The following is a 14,184-nucleotide window of genomic DNA, read 5'->3' on the forward strand; positions in this document are numbered from 1 at the left end:
CCAAACCAACACTACGAATATTACAAACATGTGGTCGGCTAGCAAATACGAGACTGGGCGCTGTGTTCAATATTGAAATACTTATGCCGTGTTGCCAAGATACTGATGCCCAGAATTTCCACCGTGTGCGGAATTCCCCCGGTCTCCCCTAAGTTAAACAGAAGAAATTAACAACATACTTACATTATAATTATCCACTATTAAATTTATAATATTACTATCTGTGCCTTGACTTATTTCACCGAATTTGGAGTTGTCAATATTATCAGAGAGATGTTGGTATGACACTTTTAATGCAGTTCCTTTTTTTACAATAGCAAAAATTATGTTAACTTTCTTTTCCTGAGCTACATAATTTATATGGGATACTGACGGATAATCGTAGATTAAGAATTCTTCATCACTAGAATAGCATGTTCCTGGATTTGGTTCTATTACTCCTGCCAATTTTCCATCTCCAGCTATGTGAAATTCTGCATCTGTAGCAAAACAAAAATGTTATTTTAAAGAAGCTTTATAGGTGAGTGCTATTCATGTGAATGTTAGTACATCCACATCCACCAAACTAAATCACCACCTATTCGTAATAAAAACATACGTATTTTTAACGGCCGATTTCATAATAAAGTTGAAGGAAACTTTAAAATTTAAAGTCGCTATTTTTACTCTAACTATAAATTTTTATTTTATTAATCAATTTAAAGGGAACATAACTTAGTGTTGAGATTTTCAACCATAGACATATAATATAAATAGACTGACTGCTGCCATACGTCGCGTTCCCCATGTGTGACAGAGAAAACTGACGCAAAGCAGTCCCTGCATATCTTTGTGATTTGCCAGGTTTATCGACCACGTGACCTAAATGACCAATGAGAAGGTCATGTGGTCGATAAACCCGGTAAATTAGAAAGAGATGCAGGGACTGCTTTGCGTCAGTTTTGTCTGTCGCACTGGAGGGAACGGTCACTCTATCTTGTATTATATGTCTATATGTATATCCAGCATTCTTGTATATAATTTTTAAAATTAAGGGCTAGTAATAATATATTATCTTTAAGCATATTTATACTTTAAAAGCGCAATTATGCAAAACATTGAAACTTTTAGTTCAATCATCTGACGAATGGAATTTATTTTATCATAATTTTAGAAATTTCATTTATAATTATATTTTTATATTTGTCAATTTATTTGAATAAGAGAAGTTCTTCCTCTTTGCTGAAGTTTGCGGAACGAAGTTTTCTCTATTTGTCCATTTTTACTAAAATTTGTTGATAATATTATATCAACTGATAAAATTATGCGCAAAAAATATGACATTCTATGTCATTATTAACAGTTTAGTTCAAATATATATAATTGAGTTTAACCAACAGTATAAAATTTCATTAAAAGACACTTTGCTTAAAGAATCCTTTAATAGTTATTTAACCAACAAGTGTATTAATAAGGGCGATTAACAATTAACGCGTGAGCGGAGCGAGCGCCTTAATGTTCGAGATTGTTAATCGCTATTTTAATTCAGGAGTTCGTTAAAAAACTTTTCCGTCGACCGTACTTTTCAGAAATAAAGATATCTTAGTTTAAATTTTTATTTACTTAACGATAAACAACAATTTTTCAGCTTTCGTTAACTTTATTCGAAGTTTAATTTTCCTTAGTGGTAGTTTTATTATTGTAAACATTAATATTCGAAATAGTACAATAACTGAAATTAAAGGAAGGTATTGATAAATGATTATCTGCTGTATAGCATTTTGACAAATTTATATTTAAGTCTTCTTTGACCTCTGTAAATTCTGTGATAGAAGAAGAATAGGTTGTGCCGAAGGAAGTACTTTGACAAGGTTTAGTGGTATTTTGTCCCGAGAATTTTTCAGCCGTCTCAAGTTTATTCTGCATAGAATTATCTATATAACCTTCTGCTACAGCAGTCGATTTCCAGCCACCTTTCCAACCACCTTTAATAGCTGAAAAGTCTGCACCACTGTCACACAGTATTGAGGCAGAGGAACGTCTAAAGCAATGCCCAGTGTAGAGATGCAAGTGCTCTAATTTTAAGAATTTAGCAATAAGGGAAGGAATTTTGGAAAACGTATTTATGCCAACTGGCTGTGTGGAACATTTTTTATTTTTATAAAAAATAAAAAATCGTTTATGTGGTGTGTGTTCCGGTCTTAAAGAAATATAGTTTTTGATCACATTGAGAATGGTATTTGCTTCGTTATCTACTATGGTAAATATTCTATTTGTGTGTGTTTTTGATACTTTTATTGTGACAAGAAACTTTGACCCCAAGTCTTGAACTTTATTTGTTTCTAATTTCAATAGTTCGTCCTTTCTTAACGCACCAGCCACTCCGAAAATCAATGCAACCTACAAAATGAAATATTATTAAATACGAGTATTAAATTATATAAACTTAATTTACTGGTTTACCTTTATCATTAGAAACACGTGGTTAGGAGCATCAGAGATGAATTTCTGGACTTGTTCTTTTTCAAGTGTTTTTGATTACTTTGGTACATAACCTGTTCTTTTTTTCTTGATAACCATAATTAACTTATTATATTTAGATATGTCAATGTTTGATTTTAAACTTAAGGTTGATTTTAGCATCGAATATTTGGGCCATAAACTTGCTATTAGTCCTTTTTCGGCAATGTTTGAAAAATATGTAATACAGATTCTGAATATCGTATTATTTTTCTCTCGTCACACCATGCAATAAATTCAGCGTATGTTTTTTCGTACAACACTCTGCTTTTTTTAGGCAGTAAACTTAAAGATATTTCATTTGCAGTTTCTGCCACTTCTGGTGGAGTTAAATTAAACTCTTCGTCAATATCCATGTTTTGATTTTTCAAATACACAGAATTTTAAACAATAAAGTAAGTAATGACATACAATAACAGATCGTACTAACAGCGGCTACTTCATTTTAAATTTTTTAGTGGGAATATAAATAGGTATATGTTTGGTTGCCTACACCACAGGTCACTGCCAATCACAGACCGTTTAATTAATTTATGCAAGCAATGTATGTTGTGTTGCCTATAATGAAAACGTTCATTAATAGAAAATCATTCATTAATAGGGGTCATTAATCAATGATTTTGAGGGTGTTAATATTGATCATAAATGGACGGTCGACGGAAAAACAAATTATGAAATCAAATAACGTTAACAGCCACTTTAAAAACTACTTTAACATTAAGTTTCCTTTTAGTAAAGTCGACTTTTTTAATCAATATGAAATCAGTCATTGCTTTGTATTATCAGCCAAACATCTTAAAATTTAAGGATTCATTTAAGCAATAATATGTGTACATATAAAAACAAAAAAAAACAATACAATATATTACTTACCCGTGGAAAAAATTAATAAATGTCTAGCTTGGTCTCTCCATCCAATCTTGTCTTTACAAACCATTGCTTGCATAAGAGCATCGAGACCACCTTCAGGTGAGTCCAAATTTCCAGAGACGTTAGCTAATTTTACTTCCTGTACAAATTTCTGGTCATCTTGGGTTAGGGAAACAACATGTTTAAAACTATACGGACTGGCACATTTTAGTTTTACTTTCCCTTCAGTTTCACAAGGAGCCTCTAATCTAAAAAGCGTAAGATTTTTTATTTACCTATCGAAGTCATTATTATGAGAAAAATGAATTCAAAAGAAGAAAAATATCGATTTCGATTTAACTAAGCTGCGGATTCGAGCTTGTTATAATATTTCTTTTCAGTCATTAAATTTTTAAAATAATAAATTTTTGCATATAATCCAAGTAAATATAAGGAAAGTATGATCTGGTGCACTTCTGACCTGACATCATGATTTTTCACCCTATATATATATATATATATATATATATATATATATATATATATATATATATATATATATATATATACATTGATTGCACGCTATATATACTATACGTACTAAACGTCTCAAGTCATTTGATTTGATGCATCATATGGTAGTATTAGGCTAGTTGTTTATTTTGTATTCAGATGATCAGGCAGAAGACGATGTGTAGTGGCCTTTTGGTAGTCTCTTTGTTTGTTTTTTCTATCTAAATCCCCTTTCATTTGCTATGTCGCATGTTAGGATTCGTTCAGTTGTTTATTTTGTATTCAGCCAGAGGCCTTCTTTAAGTCAATAAATCAAAATTTGTCTTTTCGTTAAACTATTTTTATCCATAGTGTCCTATGACATCTCGTATCTAGCTATACGTTTGTTAATAATAAAGACACTGTGTAGTCCCCTTTATTTAGTAGTAGACTTGTTTTTTTTTTTATATCTTAATATATTCGTGAAATTCGTGAAATATATATATGTGTATATATATATATATATACAGGGTGTTTCAAAAAGGTATGTCATAAATTATATCACGCATTTCGGGGACAAAAATAAATTGATTGAATCCAACTTACCTTAGTACAAAAGTGTACACAAAAAAAGTTACAACCCTTCGAAGTTACAAAATAAAAATTGTTTTTTTGCGTTATCTCCTAAACTACTTGACATATTATAATAAAAATGAACACGTTACTTTCTTGTTGTAAAAGCATTTTCAAAGAAACAACAAAATCTAAGCGCACAGAAAAATTTTAAGGGGGGTATGCAGCCCTAAATCCCCCCAAACTTTTGAGTCCATTCAAATCAAATGAATTTTGTGGCATCATTAGTTTAACACATTTATTTTTAAAACTTTTTGACTCTTATCACTTTTTCGAAAAACTAGTTTTTTCCTAGTTGGACATAAAATTACAATTAGTTTCTACGGATACAATAATTACAAACAGTTCCATCAATAATAGTCAATAATTTGAAGCTATCATTTATTGTGTGAATAAGATTGATATTAAAAATTTTGATATTACAATGGCCTACACATTTCAGGAAATGGCAGATATGCATTTAACTTTGGGTAAGTTGGATCAGATTAAATTATGATTTCAATAAACTATCGGGAATATCGTAGCTTAATGTCAAGGAAATAGTGCAGCAGCCGCAAGGCGTTAAGCAGTAAAATACCCCAATCGAAATACACCCGATAGACGATTATTTCTGACCATTGATCGTCGTTTACGGGAAACGGATACATTCCAACCGCAAGTTGCTGGTAATAGTGGTCATCCAATAATGGATGCAACTGATGAAGACATTTTAGAAATCATTGAAGAAGTATCTAGAATAAGTACAAGGGTAATAGCTGCTCAACTAAATGTTCCTCACGTAAGGGTTTGGAGGCGTTTGAAGGATGAGCTCTGCTAAAACCGATTGGTTGTTAATGGAAAACACTCGAAATGTTAATTTTATTAGAAATATTTTGTTTACCGACGAGGCTACCTTCAGTAGAAATTGAATAACAAACCATCATAACGAGCACATTTGGGCCGACGAAAATCCTCACGCCAAAAAAACGACTCATCACTAAAGGACTTTCAAAGTTAATGTTTGAGCAGGAATTGTGGATAACAACCTAATAGGCCCAGTATTTCTTCCCAACAATTTAAATGGTGATAATTATTTGCAGTTCTTGGCAAACGATTTACAAGAGTATTTGGAAGAAGTGAATATTGCAATAAGGCAAAATATGTGGTTTTTACAAGATGGCGCTCTATCGCATTACAGTAATGACGTCCGGGAATACATTTGCAGGCAGTTTCCTGGTCGGTGGATTGGAAGTCGGTCGTGACGCACCTATTTCTTGGCCACCCAGAAGTCCAGGCCTTAGGTTTATGAAAGAGAAAGTGTATTCTGTAACGATAGAAGACGAACAACAATTAAGGGTTAGAATAATTGAAGCTGCAAATCAATTTCGTCAGAAAAATATGATTTTTAAGCGCATTCGGTTTTCCTTATTAAAACGATACTCAATTTGTATTGAAGAAAATGGGGGTCATTTTGAACATTTATTGTAATATCATATTTATAGAGGTTATGGACATTTTTTGTACTTGTTATTTCATTTAAGCCATTTACTTAGTTGCATGTAATTTTTTAAAGGTTAATAAAAACTCAATAAAAACTGTTTTTTGAAAAAAGTGATGAAGCAAAAAAATTTTAAAAATAATGTGTTAAACTAATGATGCCACAAAATTCATTTGATTTGAACGTACTCAAAAGTTTGGGGGGATTAAGGCTGCACAACCTCCTTAAAATCTTTCTGTGCGCTTAGATTTTGTTGTTTCTTTTGTATGAAAAATGCTTTCAGAACTAAAAAGTAACGTGTCTATTTTTATTACAAAATGTCAAGTAGTTTAGGAGATAATGCAAAAAACAATTTTTATTTTGTAACTTCAAAGGGCTGTAACTTTTTTTTTGTGTACACTTTTGTACTAAGGTAAGTTGGATTCAATTAATTTATTTTTGTCCCCGGAATGCGTGATTTAATTTATGACATACCTTTTTGAAACACCCTGTATATATATATATATATATATATATATATATATATATATATATATATATATATATAATATATAACTGTTTTGGATGGGTTGGAGTCAATAATAGGGCTATTGGTTAACTATTTTTTTAATCTCGAGCTTTCAATTGTGTTTACAATTATTATCAAGAGCTAAAAAAGACAAAATACTTACAAGGTTGAACTAAAAAGAAAAAACAATTTTTGTTAACTTACCAAATAAAAATTAGTTTGGTAAGTAAAAAATCACTGCTTACATGTTCAAAATATTTTATATAAAAATGTTTTGATCTAACAAATGTTTCTCCGAAAATTTCTATAATTTTGAAAACATTTTTTTTAATATAAAAATAATTGAATTTATAAATAAGTTCAAATAGCAACCAATTACAAATAGCCTCAATGTCATAAATGCCAACATAAAATTTTTATTTTTGACAATTATATTGCCAAAAGTAAAACTTCGTTTAAACATTCTTTTTTGTTTAGTAACAAAAAGAAGAAGATTTATTCACCCTTGACAGATGTCTGAAAGAATGTGATAGATATATGGAGAATTGAATATGACATTTTACAATTTTTATATATAAATCATAAAGAAAGAATATAATTATATATTTTACTTAAATTTTGAATCTCAGATCTTTTGTTTAAACTCTTATCATTTTTGCTAATACAAACCATTTCCAAAAAAGTCCTTTTAAATTTATTACTTTCACTACATAAAATTTTAATGTTATCAAAATCCATAATATGGTCTTTATCGATTACATGTTCTGCCAAAGCACAAGATGGTTTTTTAATTCTGCAATCACTTTTGTGAGAAATAATGCGATTTGAAAGATTTCTTCCGGTCTCACCAACATATTCAGCCTCACACTGAGTACAACTAATGCTGTATACTAAATTCGTTTTTTCAAATTTGTCTATAGGATATTTAGTTTTAGAATATAAAGATGAAATAGTTTTGATGTTCTTTGTTGTTATTTTTATATTGTCAATAACCTTTAGTGTTTGTATTAATTTAGGTGTTAATGATGGTATAAAAGGTAGTGAATGATAATAGATGTTCTGATTGTTAGATACAATGTTTTGAGATTGAGCAAAAAATGGTGTTAAATTATTTATATTACCAATATTAGAAAAAAGCATCCTATGTAGCATATCTGGAGGATAAGAGTTTTCAATTAGAATATTTTTTAATAACTGAAGATCTTCCTGTAGATAATCTGGATGAGAAAGTTTTAAAACACGTTCTTTTAATCCTGTTATAAGGTTCATTTTCATCTTATTTAATAAGATGAAAATGAACCTTATAACAGGATTAAAAGAACGTGTTTTAAAACTTTCTCATCCAGATTATCTACAGGAAGATCTTCAGTTATTAAAAAATATTCTAATTGAAAACTCTTATCCTCCAGATATGCTACATAGGATGCTTTTTTCTAATATTGGTAATATAAATAATTTAACACCATTTTTTGCTCAATCTCAAAACATTGTATCTAACAATCAGAACATCTATTATCATTCACTACCTTTTATACCATCATTAACACCTAAATTAATACAAACACTAAAGGTTATTGACAATATAAAAATAACAACAAAGAACATCAAAACTATTTCATCTTTATATTCTAAAACTAAATATCCTATAGACAAATTTGAAAAAACGAATTTAGTATACAGCATTAGTTGTACTCAGTGTGAGGCTGAATATGTTGGTGAGACCGGAAGAAATCTTTCAAATCGCATTATTTCTCACAAAAGTGATTGCAGAATTAAAAAACCATCTTGTGCTTTGGCAGAACATGTAATCGATAAAGACCATATTATGGATTTTGATAACATTAAAATTTTATGTAGTGAAAGTAATAAATTTAAAAGGACTTTTTTGGAAATGGTTTGTATTAGCAAAAATGATAAGAGTTTAAACAAAAGATCTGAGATTCAAAATTTAAGTAAAATATATAATTATATTCTTTCTTTATGATTTATATATAAAAATTGTAAAATGTCATATTCAATTCTCCATATATCTATCACATTCTTTCAGACATCTGTCAAGGGTGAATAAATCTTCTTCTTTTTGTTACTAAACAAAAAAGAATGTTTAAACGAAGTTTTACTTTTGGCAATATAATTGTCAAAAATAAAAATTTTATGTTGGCATTTATGACATTGAGGCTATTTGTAATTGGTTGCTATTTGAACTTATTTATAAATTCAATTATTTTTATATTAAAAAAAATGTTTTCAAAATTATAGAAATTTTCGGAGAAACATTTGTTAGATCAAAACATTTTTATATAAAATATTTTGAACATGTAAGCAGTGATTTTTTACTTACCAAACTAATTTTTATTTGGTAAGTTAACAAAAATTGTTTTTTCTTTTTAGTTCAACCTTGTAAGTATTTTGTCTTTTTTAGCTCTTGATAATAATTGTAAACACAATTGAAAGCTCGAGATTAAAAAAAATAGTTAACCAATAGCCCTATTATTGACTCCAACCCATCCAAAACAGTTATATATTTGTTCCAAACGAGTCACAAGTACTTCTTTTTTCTTATATATATATATATATATATATATATATATATATATATATATATATATATATATATATAATTGTTATTTGAAAATTAATTATTTAAACAAATTATTTAAAATACCATTATAAATTACCTATTTTCATTTTTGTTTTAATATATTTATTGAACGAATTCAATTTTCGATGTAGACAATACTTTTAAGATGTTTTCATGAAACGCCACTGATAAATGTAAAGAATTAAGGATTTACATAATCTATGCTTACCAAATTTTAATTTGCTGAAACGCTTCGTGAATAAGTCTGTTGTTACAGCTGGCTCATTGCAAAAGACCGCAATATACTTATTAAAATGTACAGAGAGCTATTAAAATGTAAACCGATATAATTTTCTTTTTCTTATTCGTAAACGACGTATTTGATTTGTATTTCGTAGAATTAGTAGATTATGTTACATATATGCGCCACCCTCGTCAATATCTTGTTGTACCATATGTTTTTCTTATCATATAAAATATTTTAATTATAAATAGAATATACCACCAAATACAGATAAATAACTTACTTTGAAGGAACTGTACTGACAAATGGTAAATCCCGTTTGTCAATAAAACTACCAAATCCCAGCCTAAATTTTTTTGTAATCTTTCTCATCTGGTACGCCAGGTCCTGTCCAAGTTCTGCCAGTTTTGCCTTATAGTTTTCCATAGACTTTGATAAATCCATAAGATAATAAAGATCAACTGGATAGTTTTCGGCGTTTTTAAATTTAAATTTAAGATCAAACTTTTCACCTTTACGCAAAGATATTTTTACTCTCTGAGGTTTCATTTGTATAGTGTTTCCTTCTTCTTCCGAAAACTGCTCGTCTGTAATTACATTATATTCAGTTTTTGGAGAAACAACATCAACGCGGTTACACCAATTAGATGTGTCCGATACTGTGTCCGGGAGACAATGAGGAAATTCTTTGCCAGATATCTAAAAATATAATTTAATTATAATTATATTAGAATGTGATAAGACAGTTTTCTCTTATTTACATTGAAACTTGACAATATAAAAATTTTATTTTTTAAACAAAATTAATAATGTAAAACAATATCTATTGAAAATATCGAAAACGAAAATTAGGACATACTTAAAGTTTAGTCTAAAAAGAAAAGAATTTCGTGCTGTAGGCTATAGTGACGATTTAGTTATAGTGTTAGAAGTAAGCATGACAAGATTATTTTAGGATAATCTCCGACGTTTAGTGGCACACGCTTTCATTCTCCAAGAGGTTAAATATCTTTGATTGGTACGAAACTTAAATGAAACACACGTTTCGCAAATATTATCACTAAAGCAACAAGGGCTCTTTACACATACCGTACACCATACTTTGTGGGAAAACATGAGGTCTAAGACCTAATATGATCTATTTTTCATATAGAACAGTTGTCAGAGCCATAATTACTTATGCCGAGATGGTATAGTGGAACAAAACAACGAAGCAAAGGATAATAAACATAGTTGGAGGAGTTCTAGACTCGCTTGTGTAGAAGTTATGGATAAAGTCAGATTGTGTCCCACTGCAATTCAAAATGTAATCCTAAATCTTGTTTCTCTATAAATACATATAAGGAGAATTGCCCTAGAAAGTAGCTTAAGGCACAGAACAAATTACAATCGCTTTACTTAAACTCGGATAATTAACTATAACAGTATTAAATGCAGATGCACTGGGAATAAACAGAATCACGCTAAGACACGTAACAAGCCATAGACATACAGTTTTGCATTTCTATTATTACGTAGATATCTACATTTATACATTGTTAAAATCATAATTTGTGAGTGCTCCTCATAACATTCTTAATGTATTGGCTTGTTTATTCCTAGTTCATCTTTATTGTGTAACATCTCGATTTTAAACAATGCAATTCATGAAGATACCCACAAAATTCCTGCAAAACAAGATTTTAAATTAGAGTTAACCTAATCGTCATTCAATAATCGTCCTAAATCATTTTTTTAACCCTTGTAAAACTTTCAGTTTTTTAAATATTAAAAATATTTTTCTAAGAGTAATAGTTTAAAAGTTATAAGTTCAAAATAAAAGTACCTTTGCGAAACAATTTTGAGGGTTTGTTAACACTGCAAGCTCAATGAGAAATCAAGAAAGTGAAGTTATTTTTTTCAAAAATTTCAACAATTAACGATATTGCCTTACTTAGATGTTTTTTGAGCAGCAAATTAATTTAAGAAATTTTATAATTAATAATAAATGGATACCTTTTTTAATGATATGCGAAAATTCGAAAAAATCGTAGTCTTCGCACAAAATTGTTAATAATTAAAAAACCACGCCGAAATTTCTGCGAAACAGGTATAGATTTGATGACTATAGGTATATATTAACGGAAAAACTCATCTAATATCTGGCTATTGAAGAAAAACTTATTTTCCCGGACTAGTAACAGGATTTTCTAATTAATCTTTTTTAGGATGGATTTATTTACTGGATTAATATCGGCTAAGGAATTTTTGTAAAAGCTATATTAAGCAGGTGGAAATGACGAATATAACATTAAACAAAATATGGTGTTGTGAATCATACATATAATTATAATACCATTTCCTGAAAGTAAAACCTCACATCCTGATTTGTCCTTCTGTTATCAAAATAACTTTCTTTTATTTTAGAATATTATTGGTTTTTGTATTATTTATGCAAATATAAATTATAGAAGATGTATGTTTTAATACGCCGTGCCTGTCTCAGCTTGTGTATAGAGACGCTGAACTGCGTAGGGGTCCTTCAGTACTTTGTGCAAGACAGACTGGGCGGGGAAGTCCTTAACCCCAACACGGCGCGTCCCAGTGGCTGATAGGGAACGTCCTGTAGATATGCAGGACAGGTATGAATAAGGCTTCGCCAAATAAGTACCCGCGGATCAACTGAGGACATGACACAGGTCAGCAGCTGTGTCATTAGTGGCCCGTGGCTGAGGAATACAATTCCTGACAGGTGCGGTACCACAAAGTCGCAGGCGAAAATCAAATACTGATTTAACCGGCTGTGATACCGCGAACACTTACCAACCCGTCCGGCAAGCGTGATGTTTTAATGCCAATATACCCCTCAAACACACAACATGTTGAACTTGAAACAAAATGGGACGATAGCCCAGGTGGGTAGAGCAAGCAGCTCAGAATCCCACACCGAAAAACCGGTCAGCCTCACGGATTCTGGGGGAGACACAAGCTCAACAAAACACACCAAAATAGATACGAACAAACAAAAACAACAACTACTAGCCACATACAACATCCAATCGATGACTAAAGATAAAAAGGTCTACGAATTAGAAGAAGAACTATGCAAGATAAAGTGGGATATTGTAGAACTGTCAGAAGTGAAAAGAAGAGGCGAACAATGCATGCATCTAAACTCTGGAAATCGCCTACACTATACAGGGAAAATAGACGAAACGTATGGTGGGGTAGGATTTCTTGTCAAAAAGTATCTCACACCATACATTTCTACATATAAAAGCGTTTCTGATAGAGTAGCTTATATTATAATAGACCTAGATAATAAAACCAAGATCAAGGTTATAAAAGTGTATGCTCCTACAACAACACATCAGGAAGAGGTAGTTGAAATGTTCTACGAAGATTTGATAACAGCATTAGAAGAAAATGATACATAGTATATCATCATTATGGGAGACTTTAACGCAAAATTAGGTAAGAAAGAAGAAAATATTGAAACTAAAATAAGGATGCATGGTTATGGCACACGAAACGAAAGAGGAGAAAAATTATATAACTTCTTAGAACAACAAAATTTATATGCCATGAACACACACTTCAAGAAACCAGCAAACCAAAAATGGAAGTGGATATCTTCCGATAAAAAGACGAAAAACGAAATCGATTAGTTCTTGTGTGGGAACAAAGACATTTTTGAATATATAACTGCTCTAAATCGATTCACATTCTTGTTAAACAGACAAAAACCAGTAGAAACAGGCCACATAATTTTTGTAATCAGATAGATCAAATTAAAATGCGACAGAAGGGAGATTAGTACAGAGAAGTCTTAAGAAAAGAATTTGTAGAGCGTTATCAACAAGAGTATTCCGACATGAACACAATTAATAAAGAAATGCAACGAAAGTTCTTGAAAGCAGGAATGCTGTTCCGAAGAAAATGAAAAAAAACGGGTGTGGCAGTCCAGTGGGACTGCCGGTGGAAGTTACACTTCTATACACGCATTCGCCGTTACAAATTGATTAAGGAGTCAATCTGCACAATCATTACATATGTAATTCTATAGGTAAGACATAGCATTAAACTGCAATATTTATAAGTATTTAAAAATGACAATAATATACATAAAAAAATACACTACAATACAGTGCAACATAATTCCATATAATAATACAATACAAATTAAAATGCAATATCCATAAGTATTTAAAAATGACAATAATGTAATAATATTAATAAAAAAAGTCCTCCCTGACTGGGAATCGAACCCCGGTCTCCCGCGTGACAGGCGGGGATACTGACTACTATACTACCGAGGACATGACACAAATGTATTTCAAAGTTGACAGTTCTGGATCATACAGTGATTTATTGAGATTATTATTTTGAAATACAAAAGACTAATATAATTATGAACATTTAATAAATAATACAAAGCATATCACCTAAATAATAATATTAATACATATTTTATTATATGTATAATATTATATTTATATATATCTTTATATAATATATATAATATTAAATTATATATACAACAGGAACATTTTTATATTAGAGAGAGGAAGAGAGAGAAAATATATCTTCTGTCTCTCTCTTACTCATTATCTTACATATGTAATGATTTCACAGATTCACTCCCATACAAATTTCCAACGTGGACGGCGCGTATAGAAGTATAACTTCAATAAAGAAGACAGAATAAGTGATGGAACAAAACGGTTAATGGAAAAGAGACGCACATTTCTAAGCGAAGGAAAGCGAAACACCGATGGTTTTAAAGAATTGAATAAACAAATAAACAAGGGAGTAAAGGAAGATTTCCTTCAATGAAAACAAGATAAAAAAAATAATAGAAAAGAACCGAAGCCTGAAATGCTTAAGATCAAATTTAGGAAAGCCTATAATAATCTCATTGA

At 30.3% G+C, this 14,184-nt stretch overlaps 1 protein-coding gene across 1 annotated transcript in view; it reads right to left on the minus strand.

Annotated features, from left to right (window-relative positions):
* Window positions 1-14,184, minus strand: part of LOC140443850 (integrin beta-PS-like) — a 56,591-nt gene that overhangs the window by 24,678 nt on the left and 17,729 nt on the right. Inside the window, exons 2-4 of the mRNA XM_072535330.1 lie at window positions 9,567-9,982; window positions 3,373-3,617; window positions 184-479 (exon numbers count right to left, since the gene is read on the minus strand). Of these exons, the coding sequence (XP_072391431.1) occupies window positions 184-479; window positions 3,373-3,617; window positions 9,567-9,982 (957 nt within the window). The remainder of the gene's footprint in view (window positions 1-183; window positions 480-3,372; window positions 3,618-9,566; window positions 9,983-14,184) is intronic.

Source organism: Diabrotica undecimpunctata, chromosome 6 (genome assembly GCF_040954645.1).
Source record: "Diabrotica undecimpunctata isolate CICGRU chromosome 6, icDiaUnde3, whole genome shotgun sequence".
NCBI lineage: Eukaryota > Metazoa > Arthropoda > Insecta > Coleoptera > Chrysomelidae > Diabrotica > Diabrotica undecimpunctata.